Here is a 20,404-nt window from a genome sequence, read left to right on the forward strand (position 1 = left end):
CTACCCACGGATGTAATTCGTCTCCTAGCGTCTCATGTGCTCCCCTCATCAGCAGGCCTCAGCCTTTCTGTCCCCATTTTCTCACCCTCCCTGACAGGTGTGGATTGATGCCGGCACACAGATCTTCTTCTCCTATGCCATCTGTTTGGGCGCCATGACGTCCTTGGGGAGCTACAACAAGTACAAATACAACTGCTACAGGTGAGGCCTCAGTTTTCAGTGAGGGGTTTAGCTGTAGGGGAGAGCGGGATCCTTGTGTGTTCATTAACAAATCCTCCTCATGACATATGTGTGACATAGGGACTGTTTGCTGCTGGGAGCCCTCAACAGTGGTACCAGTTTTGTGTCTGGCTTCGCAATATTTTCCGTCCTGGGCTTCATGGCACAAGAGCAAGGGGTGGACATTGCTGATGTGGCAGAGTCAGGTACGAGGGTTCTGTAAAGGCGGCAGTGATGGTGGGCGCTGCTTCCTGGTTAACAAATTAAAAAAAAGACAACAAAAAAAACAGTTATTACAAAGAAAAACAGCAACGAAACCCAAGAGAGAATTGGCCAATACGTTTCATTCATTCATTGATTCCTTTGATTAATTACAAATGACGGCATCGGAATATGGAAGTTTCCGCAATCAAACACTCCTTGACGAAAGCAGAATGTGAGAGGACATATTTGTCGGCTGGTTAGCGCATAATTTTAAGTAAAGTTGGATGGATTAGTGCTACGATACAGATGTTTGTTTTTTTTCATTTATAGAGACTAATGGCCGAATTTACACTTACAACTAGGTTTGTGATATACAGTGAATCTTGTGCCAGTGTCCTAGCTTGAACACGCTACCAGAGTTTTATCTCTGAGGTTCCTTTTTCATCCGCACGTGACAAACTGACGTCACCATTGTTGTGGCTCCTGTCTATTCGAGTGATTTATTGGCTCATGGGGGTTAAAATGTATATTTTTTTCAAATTCCAGCATCTGTAACTGGCAGCTTTTTATCTTATTTGTGATTTATGATAGAGCCAGAGAAAGACTGTATCTCAGTTTTAAAATGGGTATTCATGATCACACGAGACTGAAGTGCTCTGGAAAAGCTTTTCATGCAACTCTTTAGTGCCAAACATCTTGTTGATGGGACTTTGAGTCTACAGTGTCACCTTATGATAGTTTACAGTTACTCTACAAGGCTGCGTAAGCAACACTGTTTATGTGCGGAGACAAAGTTAAGCCCAGTTTAAGGTGGGATTAAGCGTGACTTTCTGATAGATTCACACAAGGATTTCGCTGATGCTTGTTTTTCAGATCCCAAAGCAGCTTAAAGTTGACTGTTGACTCATTCTTTAGAAGTACCTGTCACACCTAAAGAAAGGTGTTAATACACCGACAGAGATCTGAAAGTTTTTGGGGCTTGGCTGAAAATCTCTTCTTTTTTTCTGGATTTTACATGCTTCAATTACATCCTTAAGAGATTAAGTTTCACGTTTGTGCCTCATTTGATGACAAACAAGATGCGCTGTCATTTTTGCTTATAACAGAACAATGAGATGATTAGCATCAAGTGCTTTTTGTGAGACCCAGGCTTCATCTACGGCCCCCCGAGATCATCCAGTGTTACAAAAGCAAATTTAGCACACACTTTCCGTGCCGCCAGCTCAGTCAATATTGGACAATGTTCTTCAATTTTAGATCCAGTGCCAAATTAATCTTTGCAGAAATGTGCTGTATCAATGTTGTGTTTGGCAAGTGTGTTGATGCTGGGTGGGCTGACCAAAGAATAGAAGATTTTTATCAGACAGAGCATGAAACTATAATGAAGCCTGAATAAGTGTGTCCATGTGCTGAGAACCTAAAGAGCATAGTAGGTCAGCAGGCCCACAGATAGTGCTACTACCCCAGCTAGGAACAAGTAAGTCTGCTTTAACTGTGACTGCTTGACTTTGAGGAACTAGAGATATGATAATTCATGTTCTCAGCATTAGAGATTATGCTGAATACACACAGATCACAGTGTGGTTTTTCACAGTGCAGTGTAAGCGCACATGCTTTGGCTTCTGTTGACTCAAGAAAAAGAAAAAAAAAAAGTTTTTAAAATGTAGTGTTTTTTATGTTTTGTACAGTCAAGCAATGACTTCTCACACTGTTTGATGTGAATCCTACTTCATGACTGTTTTGCTAGCATTTCCCCTCTCAGGGAATGGAAGATGTTACTATTTTTCGAGTCAACGCGGTGTTTGGTTGGATGCCTTGTCATAATTTCTCAACAAAAAACTGAACATATTTATGTACCTCGCTATCAACTGCAATGCTGTTTTGCTGTTTCGACTGCTTCGTTGTTTCTTGACTTCTGTTTTACAGTTCCCAATGTCAAATTACACTTCAGGGAAAAAAACAAAAAAAAAAACAAACAAAGCCTTTAGCTTTTTTCATTTGACATCCCAGTTTGCATCTGCTGCTGTTTTGCAACGGCCATTTTGCATTCCTCATAGAAAAGGATCACGCTTAATTCGAGGCAGGGATGCAAAATGGCTCGAGTGACGCAGCTGCTGTCAAACTTAAATTATTTGAAGATGCACTTGATTTACCTTTTCTAGCAGTTGGTTGCCTCCATCTTGAAGGCTTTACAGCTGCCTGGGAAGGTGAATCAAGCAAACTTTAAAGCAGGTATAGTTTGATGTAAGTGCTGCACACAACACACGCTCTAGTTACGATCCACTACACACTGTACACACTGTACACACTTCCATTTATGGGATGCTTTACAATGACTCTCATGTCTTGCTTCCACAGAGATGCTGTTACACGATACTCAGAATAATTTACATTTTATATATTACACTATCAGTGTTCCTCATTGTTCAGTTGTCCTGTTTTGCATTACTTCCTTGTAAAAGATATGAAATTGTGTCGTGTTAAGTGCAGACAGTTAGTAAAAAATGTCATAATTAGCAGGTAAGTAAGGATTAGACGTACTTAATAGTCGTATATTGACAACACATAGCGTTACACAAACACACAACACACTCACAGCAACAACTATTCGCAGTACAGTCGAGGTTTTGACCATGCATTCGTGTTCTGGTTCTGCGTCTCCATTGTTTGGGGCCCTTTCTTCCCACAGGGATGCAGATCCGATGAGCTTATCACGATACTAATGTCGCCTCTCCCCCTCCCTCCCCTCTGTCTGCTCTCCCCCTCCCCCCAAACCTCCCCTCCTCTGCAGGTCCAGGCCTGGCATTCATTGCCTACCCCAAGGCTGTAACCATGATGCCTTTTCCTACACTCTGGGCAATTCTCTTCTTCATTATGCTGCTGCTGCTTGGCCTCGACAGTCAGGTTAGCACAAACGCGGACACATTCATTCAGCAGCTGTCAGAGACGTTAAGGAAGTGGTGATAACATCAGATTAACTGCCAAACGGCTGCTTTTAACTGCTCATCCTTCAACAGTGGCAGCCTGTGCACAAAGTTGTTATGTGTGTCTCTGTATGTCTTTCTGATTTTAGCCAAACAAAATACAAAGTGCTGATAAAGAGAAATTAGAAAACAAAACAAAAGAAATTTGGTTTCAGTGATCAACAGAATGAGAAGACACAACTGTTTTGACATTATATTAAAGCCCTTTATGTACTGAGTTGCAGAAATATCTGCTGGAGTTGGCATGCTCATCAGCTAGCCCCGGCCCTGCTGCCAGCTGCATGGCTAATTGAGGCAACTAGCTAACAGCACCTACAGTTAGCAGCAGTTAGTGGTTAGTGTGGTGATTTGCATGCATTTTTAGACAATGCTATTTCTTACATGTTGAACCTTTTTAATGAGGTTTGATATCTTGAAAACCTTTCAGGGATGAGGTGAGCTAACAGGTGCGACATGATTTAGGTTTTAAATCAACCGAAATGAGTCAAATGTAGGATCAATGATTCTCCCGGTATTTTTTTCTCGACTTGTGCGCATCCAAAGGAAGAAAAACAACACTTAGAAAACAGCACAGAGAGCTTACTGGGCGCCTTCAGCTGCACTTCTTATCCTTTTGTGCATGAAGACGATCAGCTGACTGATTACCGGATGTTTATTTTCTTCATAAGAGATCATTTATTGATTTGTTTGGGGAGAGTAATTCTTTAATGGGCTATACATTACATACATTAGCGTGGCCATTGACCCTCATGTAATGGATTGTGAATAAATGGATTAAATTAAAGCTGCTTTAGTCAAATTTACCAGTAAGTGGTTCCAAACAACAGCGAGAGAAGTCAGACTTCAGTAACATCAGTGATGATTTTTGACCAAAGGAAATCTGAAAGCATGAGAACCAAGAAGCTTTGTGTGTCTGTGTCCCCCCCTGCAGTTTGTGGAGGTGGAAGGGCAGATCACATCACTGGTGGATCTGTATCCGTCCTTCCTAAGGAAGGGTTACCGCAGAGAGGTCTTCATCGCTATCCTCTGCTGCATCAGCTACCTGCTTGGACTCACCATGGTTACCAAGGTAATGAACTATAACGGATCAACACCCAGAGATCGTGACCAGAACATTTATTGGAACAGCGTTGACGTCAGAAGAACATAATGAACCGCTGTGGACATCAGACATCGTACTTTTTCATGGTTGAAGAAGAAAGAACAGGGTCTACAACAATCACAGTATTTATCCAGTGTTACTAATTGTATAGATATACTGTAGCTGCTGACCTCGTTTCAGGCTCGAGCTCGCAGCTCAATACGTTCAGACAGCTATTAGTGTCGGTCCCTGCGGAGATGACAAGGGGCTATTTATACTGTCAAGTCATGAGAACTTCCCTTCCCCTCGTATTAATAGATACAGTAGACCTGACTTAGCTTTTCCAAATCTTTCTCGTTCTCCTCCTTCTCTCCTATTTCTGTCCCTCGTCTGTTTTCGCCCGTCTTCATCATTTCTGACTCTTTTCCTTGTGTCCTTTCTCTTTAATTCTCCTGCATCATCTGTCTTCACACTTTTTCCTCTCTCCTCTTCTGAACTAATTTTGTTTCTCCCTATCACCCATGTTGATTCTCTCTTTTTCGACCTTTTCCTCTAACTCGGAAATTAAGCTATTGACATTTATCTCTCACCCTAGAATTATACAGACACATGATTGAGCTGTATCATCCTCCCAACACTTGCCCTTTACCGATAAACCCTTCTCGCTGCGGACATTTTGTCAAATACAAGCGTAACAGTCATAACGTCCCAGGGTTCTGGTATCGTGCATGCTCGGCTTACGTCTGAGCTTTCTTGATATGACGAATCAAAGCATGGCGCAGTCTGCGACGGGTCTATTGAGCCTCCTCAAAGTGTGAATTTTGACCTTTAGTAAAAGCTCTTAGTTCAATAAGTGGAGTGTTTTAGGACATTTGAATCTAGTGGCAAAATGTGTAATTCCTCCAGGTTTTTTTTGTCAAAATCAGACTAGTTGCATCACAAGTGGTGACTTCATTCTCCCGGAAATCTTCAAGACAGAGACAGCCGATATGTTTTCACACATTTCTCACTCTGTCTTAACTTCTGTGTGCGAGACGAACTTGAGTTGTCATGCCGCCTTGAGTTCCAGCTAAATTCCACTTAGTGAAACCACTGTGGTTTGATCGAAATGAGACCAGTTTTACAAGATTCATTGCACGAACAGACATAACAGATAAAGGTTGTTTGCATAGTAAGTAGCAGATACTATCAATAACTTCCTCCTTGTTGTTGAAGATGGTTAACTTCCTCCTTGTTGTTGAAGATGGATAACTTGTATTTCACTGATGCCTAACCAGTTGCTCTACTTGCGTCAAACAAAACGATAAATATAAAATGTGTAATTTCCTCAGAGCTACCGGCCTTTTTTCCCCCAAAAAAATTGTCCGTAAACAGGAAATGAGACATGAAATATCCGTATGCGACCGTTATCATCCATCCTCATCCTCTCGACCCTCCCAGCCTTCCTCCTGTTCTCACACAACATCCAACCTTCTCACTGTCATTCTATTTTCTGCCTCCCTCCCTCCCCCTTCCCTCCCTCCGTCGTTCCCATGACAACATCTTTTTATGGCTGCCGTGGCCTGGTTCAAGTTTAGGATTCCCATGATTGTTAAAACACATTTTCACACCGGACAATGACGCACGTGAGCACACACACACACACACACACACACACCCGGGGCATGTTCGCACACGCTCGGACACAGCCGGCGGCGTCACGTGTGGACACGTAGCGCTCACATTTGTTGATATTTAGTCTATCCATCATTTTCATGATCATAATAATTATTTCATGAGCTCACAAGGATTACATGAATAATTTACACTCTTTTGCAGCTTAATTTTTTAAGTGTTCCTGCGCTCGGTGCATGTGAGAAGGCAAATGAGATTTCTTACAAAAAGAAAATATTATCTGGCATATAGCTGGAACAAAAGCTGATTATCTTTTCTTTGTCTTTTTGTCTCTCTGCAGGGTGGCATGTATGTTTTCCAGCTGTTTGATTACTATGCAGCTAGCGGTGTGTGCCTTCTGTGGGTGGCATTCTTTGAATGTATAGCTGTTGCCTGGGTTTATGGTGAGTACCGTCCTTTAAATACAACAAAGCATAAACCTGTGGGATGTATTCTGAATGGACTTACTTTGGTGGAGTGTTAATTGTGATTCATCCAGACATGCAACGAGCTCTAATTTGCATATTTATTTTGAACCAACACGATGCAGCCGGCTTGGGTCCCAATACTCTCTTTAAAACTAAGATAAAACAGTGAGAGGTGTAGATAAAAGCAATTTTTTGGTTGTCCAAAGTACAAGATGAACTTTCCATCTGAAGAATGGAAATGATACTGTCGTCCTGATAATGTAGCACGCACAGCACAGGAAACAGAAAACGGTGATGAATGAAATGATATTTCATCCCCTATTTGTCAACGAAAATTAGAAAGATTTTGGAAAGTTTTTATTCCTTAAACGTGAATTTAGTCTCGTCTTTACTCGTCGACAATGCTGCATGTTGATAAAGTCACAGTTAGTGTTTGACGACATCGATCTTTTCCTAGTCATGGAAACAAAAGGTTGAGGATGAACATATTTAGTCATATTTTCTTTAACAAAATAACATTATAAAGGAGTATTATTTTTTAACAAATACTATGGAATTAATGTTGCTCATTTATTGTCTTGTAATGTCTTAATGCGCTGAATGTGACGTCCAGATGCCAGGATAGATGTCTCTAACACTGAATTTGGGGATATGTAACTGCACTGAAACTTTTTTAAAATGTCTTGATTATGATTATCATGTTATGTTCTATGCACTATGTGAAGCACTCTGCTGTTTCCTCTGCATTTGAGAAAACACAGGCAATTGTTGTGAAATAAGTCGTCCTGCTGCCTTCAGTCAGTGAGTAACAGGAGGTGTCTGAATGTCTTCACAGGCGTTGATAATTTCTACGATGCGCTTGAGGACATGATGGGCTACAGACCAAATGCTTGGATGAAATGGAGCTGGACTGTTATCACTCCTTTACTGTGCATGGTGAGAGCCTGCTTTTTATTGGAATAAACAGGAAACCATAATCATCCGTTAACTTCAGTGCGCAGATGTTGACCCGAGGCAAGAGTGTGACCTCTTCTTCCGCTTTTATTTTTGTTTTTAACCAAAACAAATCTGCTTCCTGAAGGACTTTATGATCCGTCATCTTTGCCTTAATGCATTTTTTTGCTTCACTAGTTTCTTAAAGAGACATGTCACCTTTTTGAAATGGTCACTTTACTTGAAGTTTAATATGCAGTATTTTCATCAAATCTTTTATGGATGATGTACTAAAAATCTTGTAACAGTAACTGTAACACTATCCCTTTAATACGCTGACAGGAGTTTGTATTCAAGCGCTTGTTCCTCTTCCTCTCCAGAGCTGCTTTATCTTCTCCTTGGTCAAATACAAGCCATTGACGTACAACAAGATCTACGAGTATCCTGACTGGGCCGTCGGAATTGGTTGGACTCTGGCTCTGACCTCCATGATCTGCATCCCCATGGTGGTCGTCATCAAGATCATCCGATCTGACGGGCCGCTCATTGAGGTTGGTCGGGTCGCCGTCTGCTACTTAGCTGTGACTTCAGAGTCATCTGTTTATCCGCGTTACTCGTGCGAGTGTTTAACCGCCCAAAACAGCCGGATTAGTTTACTTTACATTAGCTGCAAGCTAGCGAGCAACTGCACACACTGAAGGTGTGTGTGTGTGTTTTTGAATTCAGCTGAGCCTCTCACTGAACTCAGCACTCATCAGAGACTTTGGTTCTCGTCTCTTCATTTTCCTTTTTCTCTGTATGTTCAGAAATTAAAGTACATTTCACCTCTCAGACACTGAAGGTCACCTCCGCCGTTTGCTGCTGCAGTCAGGCTGATAAATGGGAGTGAAGATAGATCCACTTTTTAGTCCTGAAACTTTTAAAACTAATCTCTGAGCTACTAATGCAAATTAGCAAATGTACACAAATTTTCAAATATTGTGCGTATTTGTGTCGTGTCAATTCGTGAAAAATGTACTTTGCTTTCTTTGGGAACACACCATAAGATCCTCTGAATGACATAGACAAAGAAAAATCTTTAAATCAAACTAATTTTTACCTCTTCAAATGCAGATTTTTGTAGGTTTTGCTGAGATAAACCGTTCTAACCCTCTTTGTCTTTTTTCCATTTTCTTTCTCTCATCTCCCCTTCTCTCACACTTCTCCGATCCCTCCCTCCCTCCCTGCAGAGGATTAAGGCAGTGGCTGCCCCGGTTCGCGGCGGGGCCAGCTCCCGTCCCGCAGACCATCGTAGCCCCAAGGAGCTGACCTACCCGCTGGACCCCAACGGGAACAAGGGCCTGCTGATGAAGGCCCCGACCCACACCATCGTAGAAACCATGATGTAAAGGAATGAGGCGGAGGCTCTCCATGAGATCGCTCTCCTCTCCTCTCCTATCCTCCTAAAAATGCTTCTGAAGCTAGCTAGCTTTCTTGTCTATCTGTCTATCTGTCTGTCTGGTGGACTGATAAGGGTTTTAAGGATTAAAAAAAAAAAAAGTTCCCGTTTCAAATCTTTTAGGAATACTTTGGAAGTAGTTTGCTCTTAGTGGTTTTCTTACGAGGGTAGCAATCACATTTCAAATCTATTTCTGAATTACTCACGAGTTGTTTTTGTTTTTTTTGTTGTTTTTTTCCTTCCTTTTTTAATATTCATGTGACTACACATCCCACTTTTGTCTTGTTCAAAGGCAGAGTGGCAAAAAAAAAAACCCAGCACCAGCCTCTGGTCAGACGCTGGTGGATTTCTGTTCCACCAGCTACTTTTTTGCAGAAAAAACCAGCCATTGTTCTAACAAAAAGAAGAAAATGGTTTATTGAGTCTTGGAATCAAACAGCCTTGTGTAGCCACGATATGAAAAAAAGGTTTCCTACATCGATTTAGGCTGTTGATGGAATATATTACAGCTCTTTATCACAACGAACAGGGTGCACTTATCTAAGGAAAATGTGCCATAGGGTTCAACTTTGGCTTATTCTGTTCCTCTCGGTTCAGTTAGAGGCCCGGTTGAGGTAAATGATCGAGGCACTATAGGTGGAGCATTACTACCCACGACCCAGTTAGAGATATAAATGAATGTCCCACTTCAGTAATCAGAAATTCTGAAAAAGCATCTTGATGATCTTTCAGCTGCACTAGTCAACATTGTTGATGAGAAAACGTATTAATTCCAATGTAAAATATGGCTGTCACTCAAATTTAGATAGATGGTTTACTTTCTGTCCAAAAATCCAAAGTCGCAGCCACCAAAATGAAAATTTTCCCTTTTGCATGCTGAAAAAAATCAGATAAATATATAATTGACGCAGCCATGACAGCCGACGACCCTTATCAAACCAGTTTCCTGGTACTTAAATGCACCTTAGCACACATATCCCCCCATCTTCCATAGCCGCAAACTATGGGTCAAAGAGAAAACTAGCACTGAGACCGTGTCGGGGAAAAAACCCGCTACCCGCACAAAGACAGAGGTATCTGAAAGGATTTGAAGTGTGGAGGTTGAACCCTTGAGTGTGTTGTCTGTGGCGTACTGTACAGTAGTAGCTAATCAGTCTATCTATATCTATCTCTCTATCTATCTTTCTCTGTCCTAGACCAGTTTACAGTACATTAGTGACTGCACTAGGCACTCTTGGCTTACAATTTTTTGAATTTGGATTTTATTTTATTTTCTACAGAGGAAGTTACATTATTATTAGTTTTTTCCTCTGTCAATGTTTAGATTTTTTTTTTTTTATTAAGACTATAATGTTATTGGTATTCACTATTGATGATAATTGCTGTAGTTTTACATAGAAGAAGGAACACTTCTTTCATCTGGTGAAAATACTAAGCTATTATACAAATCATACATTTACAGTGGCAGCCATTGTAGTTACAGTCTTCATCATGCATTTCTCTCCGGCAAAAATATTCCGTCTTTATCATTGCACAAACAAACAATGCAACTGTTTTTTTTCCCCAAATATCTTCTCGAGTTGGGGGGTTGTGGGTCGTAGTGAGCAGTTCGATGTACAGCAAAAAAAAAAAAAAAAATGGGAATTCTACAATGGCTCCATCTGTAAGTTTGTAGGTGTTGGGGGTTTATAGCTTTTTCCTCTTCTGTAAATACCAGGGGACAGTATTTCATTTGGATAAAATTTGTAGCCAATGGTTAAACAACATGTCACCGACTCAATAACTCAAAGCGACCGATGGTTTGGTGACGACAAATCAGCCAGACTTCTTCGTCGACTCGTTACGAGTGTCGCGCTCTTTTTCCAGACACTGTGAAATGTGGCAGCTGGCTGCAGGCGCGTCAGAGCCGGTGAACGACAGAGTTTGGACACGTTTTTTCGGGGGTCACCATTCAAAGAACCCAAACTGTTCTAAAATGCTATTTAAAAAGTCGAAAATGTAATGATTTATAGTGCAAGAGGTCAGATTTCTACACTTTTCCAATTAAGTTCCCTGCAAGTTAGCGGGAAGTGGGTTTGTGGGTTGTTTTTGGCATTACAAGAGCAAATAAAACATCATTTGCAACCTTTGATAATAAATAACTCAAAAATGGGATAATGGAATTAAAGCTGTGAAATTGGACACTTCAGCTCATTTGAAATGACGTTTACTGACCTGCAGTTACCCTAAAATCGAAAATTGCTCCGATTAACCTTTGTCTGAACTTGCGTATCTGAGATTTAAACCTACACTAACTCTCATTTCTTCTTAATTAATGTTTACTTTTTTGGATCAGAGCTCTAATATTTGTTGCCACACATTATAAAATGCGTCACAACATCACGTTAAGAGGTCGAAACGTCCAAACTCTGTGAATCATTCGGTGAAAAACAAACTGCGCCCTGTGAAACATCAACAACCATCTTTCAACTCTGGCTGATTTGTCTCCTCATCAAACACATCAAGTAAAACTACATCACATTCTTCACAACAATAGAGGGCCATAATATTACCAACTGAAGGCAGACTATCTGAGAAGTATGACAACTGTTACATTCATTTTAATATGTCTGTGTAACATGGGATTTTTCCTATGTGTAATTGTCACCAGTGACCATCCACTCAGGACCTTCTCTGTAGTGCTTTTATCTGCTGTATAGCTGCTTTAACCCAGCATCCAAAAAAAAAAAAAATTAGACTCGTAACTGTGGGTGACAACGACGCGAATATTTAACGGTAGCAATCACAAATTGATGTTTTCGCGCAGCTTGAGAGGCACGAGATCAGATCTTTGCCGCACAGAACGGAAAAATCACACACCTTAACTGCCTGTTTTATCCACAAAGACAAAAATACAGAGAGCGTGAGTCGAAGTGAGTTCTTATTGCACCTTATTTGTATAATTTGGACTTCATATCAAATGATGAGGCCGAAATAACACTGCCATCTTTTTATTCAGGGTCCTTATCGGCCTCAATCATAGAAGAAAAAAACATCTAAATATTGTCAAAGCGCTCGAGATTTTTAGCTCCGAGCGCTTCTTTTTTCTCCCAAAAGCAGACATATTAAAATAGATCAAAACTCTTCATCCACATCAAATTTTACAGTTATACAGTACGCATGCGTTGCAGGAAATTTGACCAACAGCATCACATCAGACGTGATGTTGAGACCAGGGCCTCAGCTTCATGTTTCATCTAAAGCTTTTCATCGTGCGTGTGTTTTTTGTCCGTTTGTTTTCATTTTATTCGAATAGAAATAAAAGTAGTTCATATCATTAAAAGGGATTTGTGAAACCAAATCCACAGCAGACATCTATTTTCATACAGTACCGAACTTTTTCCTATATAAGTCGTCTTTGTACAGTTAAGCTCCCATTGCAGACCTCCCATTTTAATACAGATACAAAGCTTCATTTTAATCTTGAACTTTTGTACAGATCTGGTTCTCGATTCCCCTCCTGAAGGATCTTTGCACTGAGGGGAGAGAAAGAAAGAAAAAAAAAATGCATTCACGCTGAAAGGAAAAAAAAAATCTGTCAGCACCTTCCGGGAAGAACAACAGCACAAAATTATTTAAGGCATTTTGAAAAACACAAAATTGCACAGAGCACCGAAGGATCCATCTTTCCTTTTTTAGTTTCGTCTACTCAGGTTTCTACTCGGGTTGTCGCGCAGATTATCATTTCGGAAAATGCATAAAACTTAAAAAATGTAATATTGTAAAGACTTGAAGAACATATGTTAAATCTCAAACACCTTTAGAATAAAAACACACTCAGCGTGTACTGAATCATTCCTCTCCCTGGTGCAAAGATCTTTTCTTTTCCTTGCAGGAAACCTGAACCAGAAATAATAGCTAATGCAGTCATTTATTGGTTTATGCTGCCTCTCTGTGTATATTTACAGTATGTACCAGTCCCTCTGCCTTGTTACACTCCCCGTCAGTTAGCCTACGTAAACCTTCCGTTAACCTAAGCTAACCAATTATTTTTTTTTCTTTTTTCTCAGAGATAATGAATTTGCAAGAGAATCGAAGCATTAGCGATGCACAAGTTTTTACCGCCGGATGTTGAAATGTGAAAGTCACCCGCGGGTGGATGTAAAAGTTTCTGAAGATTTATTTTTTAGGGTGAAAAAAAAAGAGAATTAATTTCTTTTTTTTTTGTTTCATCGCTCTTGTTTTATTTGAATTCAGCAGTTTTTTTTCTTGTCTTATTTTTTTGTTTTGTTTTTGATTGTATGTCTGTCACATTTGCCTTTTGTATTCCAAATATATAGTGTATTTGAACCTCTGTCATTGGAGTAACATGTACAACTATCAATCAAAAAAAGCCGACAAAAAAAAAAAAAAAGCTACAATTTGTTATGTGCAATACTTTGTAGAAGACTTTTATTTTTCATGCTGTTTTTCCAATAGGTGGTACTAACCTTTTGAAGTAAGACTATAGCCTGTGAAATTCTTGAGGAAAGAATCTGAATCTTCAGGGTCCAGTTAAATTAAAAAACCTGCCACAAAATGCTCTGCAGTGTGGAACTAAAACCAAACTAAACCACTATTCCATCAAAGATCTTGTGGTTTGAAATGCACTGAGAATAAAAAATGATTACTGAACTTCAACATCAAACTGAATTTCTTTGCAGAAAATACTATTTTTTATTTTTGTGACAGACTGCTAAGTTGTGAGTTTGTGAGAGGTATGAAACAGTAACACTGCCACTAAGCCCACCATCTTTCTACCTGCCTATATTTATCTCAGTACCGTCGTGTTGCTAAAAATAAAAATAAAAAAATCAGGCGGCTTTCCAAAAGCACGCCGCCACCAAAGTTCACCATTTTAAAAACACATCAGCCATATCTGCAAAAATCTGACCTTATAAGGCTCGTAAAGCCGAATTCACGTGTGATGGAACAAAAATACCTTGGAAGTAAGTCCGGCTGCTTTTGGGACGCCGGCTCCCCTCGGCAACAAAAAGCAGTAAATCCAATAAAAAAACAGATTACACCATATCAAATGTGGGCTTCTTTAAAACACTTTCTGTGCAATTCCTACATTCTGCTTACTCAGACATTTCTTTTTGAAATCCACTCTGCCAAACCCTGCAACCTTAGTGCTTTATCAAAGGAACCAAACTGCATCTGCACAGAAACGGATAACCTGATTTTTGAATTCCATGTTGCCTCCATCGTGTCCGTCGTGAAAAAAAAAAAAAAACAGCATCATATCCGCACGATTCGGGATCAGATTGTCCGTTTCTTGCGATACAGATGCAACATTAGACCATACAGATGTGATCTTGGAGCTGTGTAGAGCTCACACAAAATCTTGTTTTTATCACTGAAGTTCGATCTGTGACTCTGCGTGGCTGCGAAGGAAGATAAATGGGGCTCCATTTCCTGGCAGCGACCTTAATGCACAGATCATCTTCATTATTTGGTTTGAAGTTCGACAAAGATGTCGTTCTCACTCAGAGAACTATAGTTGTGGTGTCTTCTTATTAAAATATTTAGCATTTTTAGCTGTAAAATCATCTTTATTCCTTTCACTTCCTGAAAACAATGGTGATCTCAGTGCTAAGTCCTCTGGGAAATGGAGTCCCGCTCATCCTCCCCATCCTCTCTTGTCATCAGACTCATTTCTGATCATGGTCTCCAATGACAATGCCTCTGTCTTTCCTGCATTATACTGTATACCAGCCCTTCCTTTTTTGAGAATGTACATGGGGAAAATGTTTTTTAATTCTTGGTGAAGGAAAAAAAAAACATTTTTAAAAAGAATTTGAAAGCTTTTATTTTTTATTTCTATGGCCAACCTGTAAGCTAGAATAAAAAAAAAACAGACAAAAAAGAAGAAAAAAATATGTGTTTGAACAGGTTTTACTATGGTGTAAACCTTTTTTTATTTCTTAATAAAAAATTTGTCTTCAGAAAAATGTGGTGTGAGTTCCTGTGTCGCGTTTCATTATTGAAAAAAGTACATCAACACTCACTGCTGGGACAACATTTACACACACAGACACACATGTGGATCATTCAAGTTCAATTCCCCAACTCAGATGGACTTATGTACCTAAATCCCCATGACAACATAATAAACTCTAATCCTGCAAAGCCTGTAATACAAGATTCATGGTATTCATGCTCACACAGGGGGGGCTGCATTCCAGCACATTCACTGCTGCCAGTATTCCTTAAATATGTGTAAGTCAACAGGGCTGAAAACTGCTCTGTGGCATTTACAATAACAGGGCAACTGTAACCTTGAGTCATCAATATATCTTGTCATCTGGTACCTGATTATATTGAGAACTCTGCTGTTGCTTTGTCTCATTATCAGTGTTGCATAAAGTACCCAAAAGTCATATTAAAATATCACTTTGGTAAAAGTGAAAGCCACTCATACAAAAAAATCTTTAAGTATCCAATACTAACTGTACTTAAAGGCGCACTATGTCATTTTGAGGAGGACGTTTTAATCTTGAAAGATCTTTGTTGACTGATTTTTTTTTCTGTCAATATAAATAAACTCTTTGTTTTCATGACTGAATAAACAAACTGACTGATGAGGTCAGCAATTTCATACTGTTTTTTTGTTTCTATGTGGCGGACCCTGCCACCTTTCTAGCTTCAAACAGTGGTCCGGACCTTATTTTTCCTCTGAGAACAGCTTGTTTACTCAATTATGGAAAAAAATAATATTTCTGACTTTGTATTATTACCTCATTAATATTGTAAATATAAAATTCTGAGTTTGAAGTTCATTTCCAAAACTGCATAGTATATATATATGTGTGTATATATATATATATATATATATATATATATATATATATATATATATATATATATATATATATAAAAATGTATGAATATACAGTAATGTATACTAGAGGTCGACTCATTACTGACCTGGCCAATTATTACATCTGATATTCAGCATTTTTTGTGTTTATCGGAATCAGTGTTTTATAAAAAAAATTGTGTCCCCACAATTGGGACGTTTGTGGCAACAAAACCTGATATTTGTGACGAGATGTTGGGACAATTTTCCGCTGTGTTTGTGGTGATAAAACCAGATACGCCTGAAGATAGTGAATATAGAGCATAGGACAGCATTGTCATGACATAAAAACTGAAAACTGACGTTGGGTTGACTTCACAAGAACTTTGTATCTGTGAGGCATTTTATAAAGAGCTTGCCACTTAGTCAGTATAAACTGCAGTTGAGGCCGCTTTTATGTCTTTTCTTGATCATTAAAATGTTAGAAAAAATGTTATAGAGCCTCCACTGTAACAAACAAAGCTTTTATCGACATATGAGGCTGTATGCTTTGGTATGTGTTGTGGATCTCGCTCTTCCTGTGGACCCGTTGTGTGTCTGATGAGGTGCAGCTGGGCTGCTGTGGTTTGGCTGAGTGATTGCCCAGGTGGTTACTGGCAGGTGATTAGTTCTTTCATGGTAGCCTTTGTGGATAAAAAGCAGGCTGCCACCAGACTCACCTTTTCTTGATAACTGTGTTGTCTATGAAGTAAATACTGTAAAGCTGTAAAGTTCCCTGTACAGCCCTGGGAACTGTTGGGGTGAGTTACTTCTTTTTCACCCCTTTAAGAAATGTATTTTAAAATAAAAGTTAAGGGCTTGTGTTGGCTTCATGGTGGCACTGCAACCCACGGAAAGTGAGCCAAGTCAATCCAACCTATGCTTACCTAACCAAACAAAAATGCACCAAAACAGAAATCACTTACCTAATCTCCTAACCACTAAAAACAGGAGAAAAACAGTACAAACAGCCCCCAGCCCCTCCCAAATTAAGCTGCACATTCTGAAATAATGGCAGTAAGCAGCTCTGTGAAGCGGCTTCAGTTTATGGAATATTTTGACCCAAACATCCATTTCACAACCAAGTAATAAAGGCTCAGACATGCGGTGATTAATAGAAGCTGGGTACTGAACACAGCTAATTTTCCCAGACTGTAATTTTCCCTCACTAGCTGCAGTTACATGGGCCTTTTTTTTTCTTAAATCAACTGACTCAATGAAAGTATTTACATGAAGCCTACACAAAATACTAATTTAAAATCTCCTGTTTATGTCTGAAAGTAAGTAATCAGTAAAGACAGAAATCTCTTTAAGGCACAGATCCAGTCACGAGTCTTTGATCCTTATTTTGACTTGATTTATAGTTTTTGCCCAGAAAAGGTAGAACACAAATACCACCAAGATTATTGTGATTATTGCTCCCATGTGACCCAACAAAAGGCCCCCAGCTTCCTCGGGAACACAGAGGATGTTGGTGGCTTGAACCTTCTGTTAATAAAACGAATGTTAATTTTTGCCGTTGCCACAGTCCGGGCTTTAAATAACTGGCACTCCAGAGAAAGAAACACAACGCTGACATTTCCATTCTCTGCCTGCCAGCTCCAAGAATAGACTTTGCTGCTGAGAATTTCTTTTCCCATTTCATCTTCATGACAGTTTTTTGGCTTTCGCACAAAGCCAAAAGCAAAAACAAATCTGCATGTTTTGAAGATCAGGGTTTCATGGTACTTTCGCCTTTTGTTCTACAGTTAAAAATAGAAATAGGAAATGGAAGGACAAAGCAAGTGAGGACTGATGTGAAAATCAAATGTGACCAGTTTTGATCCCAGGATGTTGTGGTAACGCGGTGCAGGCCACAGGGACACCATCGATGCACTTTTCCCATTTGTTTTTGCAGTTTTTTCCCATATTTATTCCCATTTGGCACATCCAGTTCCCTCCAAACAGAAGTCCAGTCACTGTTTCCCTGTGAAGGGCAGCATGAAGTCACGTTCCACCTCTTTCACACAAGATCTTTAATACTTGCCAGCTGTGAACTTCACCTGAGCATAATACACATGGGAGGTTTGTACTATCCAGCCTCCATTATTATATGCACCAGCCAACCAGTAGGATTCATTGGTATAGTTGCCACCTAAGCCGAGAACTGCTGATCATTTCCAGCACAATTAACATTAATTAATTAGCTTTGATTTAGTTTACTTCACCTTTTAAATTGATATGATGGACTTTTTAGCAAACAGCTGCTTCTGTAAACATCTAGTAGTAGTTTTTGGAGTCAAGTTTCTGTCCACCAGATGAATGTCAGACCAATATTCACACAGTTTTAGCTCTGTTTTTGGTCTCTACCAACTACTGAGGGAATTAGGCCTACCCATCTCCTTAATTGCTAAACTAACACTCCACTGTGTTCACCAACTACAGTGTAGTTGCCATGTGGTGCTGTGAGGTGGTTTTTTAGAGCTCTGGCGCTGAAAACATCTGCTACCTACAGCTGAAAACGACATTGTGAGAGTGAACCGAAACAGTAAAGGGGCCAAACGGCTAACCATTGAGATGAAACTCACTATGGAATGGTATGAAGCTTTGTAAAACCGAGGGAGGCTGCAGGTTCAGGTGACGATTCTCTGTAGGTTCACTTCTAAGAATTGAGCATCCGTGGGACATGCTGGAGCAAGTCCAATCCAAGGAGGCCCCACAGTGGATTAGACCTGGCTGTGACAGGGGCGTTGGTGTCCGGTGGTGTCTGGCACCATTGGCGTCACATCCTGTGGGCTTTTAAGGAGGGGCCTCCATTGGACTTGTTACAGCATGTCCCGCGGATGCTCGATTGGATAGGGATCTGGGGAATTTGGTTGCCAGCCCGAGGCCTTGAGCTGTTGTCCTGTTATTTAGGCCATTCCTGAGTTTTTGTGGTGTGGAAGGGCAGGACATGACATGAGGGGGTGTACCTGGTCTGCAGTGGTGTTGGTTGGTGGGGTCGTGTAAAGTGGCATCCACATGAAAGCCAGGACCCAAGATTTCCCAGCAGAGCATCGCTCCACCTGTGAGTCCTTTTAATGCTGCGGCTGATCGGTGTAGATGATGCAGAAGTGAACATTTTTAAGTCTGATCTAAATTGTTTTCTCTTCTGTGTTTATGACTTGAGACCTGATGGGAGAAAAAAGTTGTTTTTTTTCCACCTGTGAAAATGAAAAATTCATGAGAATATTTTTTTTTGTGTGTGTGAAACATTTTTTCAGGAAAAAAGATGTTTTTCTAACACACAATAGATGTATCTTGTGTTTGTGCATGGAAATATTAAAACTCTCTTGGAAGTCTGTTCAGAACATGAGGTAGTGGTGCACTTCAGCCTCTTGTGGTCAAAATGAGCCTTACAAAAATAAAAATTAAATTCTTCTGCCAAAACTTGAGTGATATGACCTTAGTGTCAAAAGCTAATTTCTAATTTTGCTTTGTCTCTGCTAGGTTTTTGAGCTCCCCATGAAGACACAGTGCCTCGGACTTTGAATCCTGAGTTCTCTCCTTGTGAAGAAGATGGCAGGCCACAGTCTGAGCCATCGTCCCTCTAGCCCGAGGAGGAAACTCGCCCTTTGTGGTAGGACTCTGCCACACATCTTATTTGTAAAGTCTTAATAAGAATATGTGTGACGTGCATATATTTAACTGAAGTAAGAGTACCTCAGCTGTTCTCATTAGAGGTGTGGAAATTTCTCGATTATAAGAGGCATCGCGATGCCGACGTGGAAGATTCTGCATCGATGCAGAGACAGAGAGAGTCTGCAGCTTATGTTGATTGTTCATTGTCCGGCCTCAGCTGGACAATAAAGTTACATTCTTTTAAACTGACATCTCAGTGCACATGTTGGATTTTATGAACTTGCTGGGAAGCACGAACTGGAAGAGACCCACGCTGAAACTCTTGTGATGGGCTGTTGTCCAGTGACTAAACTCTTATGACTGCTACCTGGTTTGTTGTCTCTGTCTTGACTCATTCAGTATAAGCTCGATTCTGGCAGCTAAGATAAAAAAAAATCATGTGACAGTGGAAGTCTGTTGTTGAATGTGGTTTGTCCAGTCTCTGTAGGCTTTAGCTGGTCTTCAGGGCTTTACCCAGCTTTAGTATGTTTCCAGCACTGCTGGTAGAAGTGGAAAATCCTGACTGAAGACCTGTGAGACAGTCCAGAGACAGAATTTCTTGTTTCAAGGTTTAACTTGTTTGCATGTACGTTGGTATAACTATTAGGATCCTGCGTGCATACTTTTGTGAGTTTTTGAGCGTAAATGTGCATTTAGTGGGCTCTGGGAATGTAACTACTTTTCCATGTGTTGCTGCTGCGCCTTTCTAAGTCTCTGTGCATGAATTTTCTGCGCACTGTGTGTGTTGGACCTGTTATGTAAGAGTAGACTCTTGGGGATAATTAAGTCAGCAGAAGCAGAATGTACAGTACATTATACACGCACAGAATGAATCATGTTATTTAGCAGAGTGGGAGAAAAAAAAAATCACGTGTACACACAGACAGGAAAATACATACACAGAGGCTCAAGCGCTCGCACCCAAACACGCCCTTTTCCACATAAACACATGTAAATATACACACT

At 40.2% G+C, this 20,404-nt stretch overlaps 1 protein-coding gene across 1 annotated transcript in view; it reads left to right on the forward strand.

The window, feature by feature from the left end:
• Positions 1 to 10,526, forward strand: part of LOC140997810 (sodium- and chloride-dependent taurine transporter-like) — a 32,393-nt gene extending 21,867 nt beyond the window's left edge. Inside the window, exons 8-15 of the mRNA XM_073467850.1 lie at positions 98 to 201; positions 301 to 425; positions 3,215 to 3,327; positions 4,339 to 4,476; positions 6,443 to 6,545; positions 7,405 to 7,505; positions 7,883 to 8,053; positions 8,732 to 10,526. Of these exons, the coding sequence (XP_073323951.1) occupies positions 98 to 201; positions 301 to 425; positions 3,215 to 3,327; positions 4,339 to 4,476; positions 6,443 to 6,545; positions 7,405 to 7,505; positions 7,883 to 8,053; positions 8,732 to 8,890 (1,014 nt within the window). The 3' untranslated portion in view covers positions 8,891 to 10,526. The remainder of the gene's footprint in view (positions 1 to 97; positions 202 to 300; positions 426 to 3,214; positions 3,328 to 4,338; positions 4,477 to 6,442; positions 6,546 to 7,404; positions 7,506 to 7,882; positions 8,054 to 8,731) is intronic.
• The last annotated feature ends 9,878 nt before the right edge of the window (positions 10,527 to 20,404 follow it).

This window comes from Pagrus major, chromosome 6, assembly GCF_040436345.1.
Source record: "Pagrus major chromosome 6, Pma_NU_1.0".
NCBI lineage: Eukaryota > Metazoa > Chordata > Actinopteri > Spariformes > Sparidae > Pagrus > Pagrus major.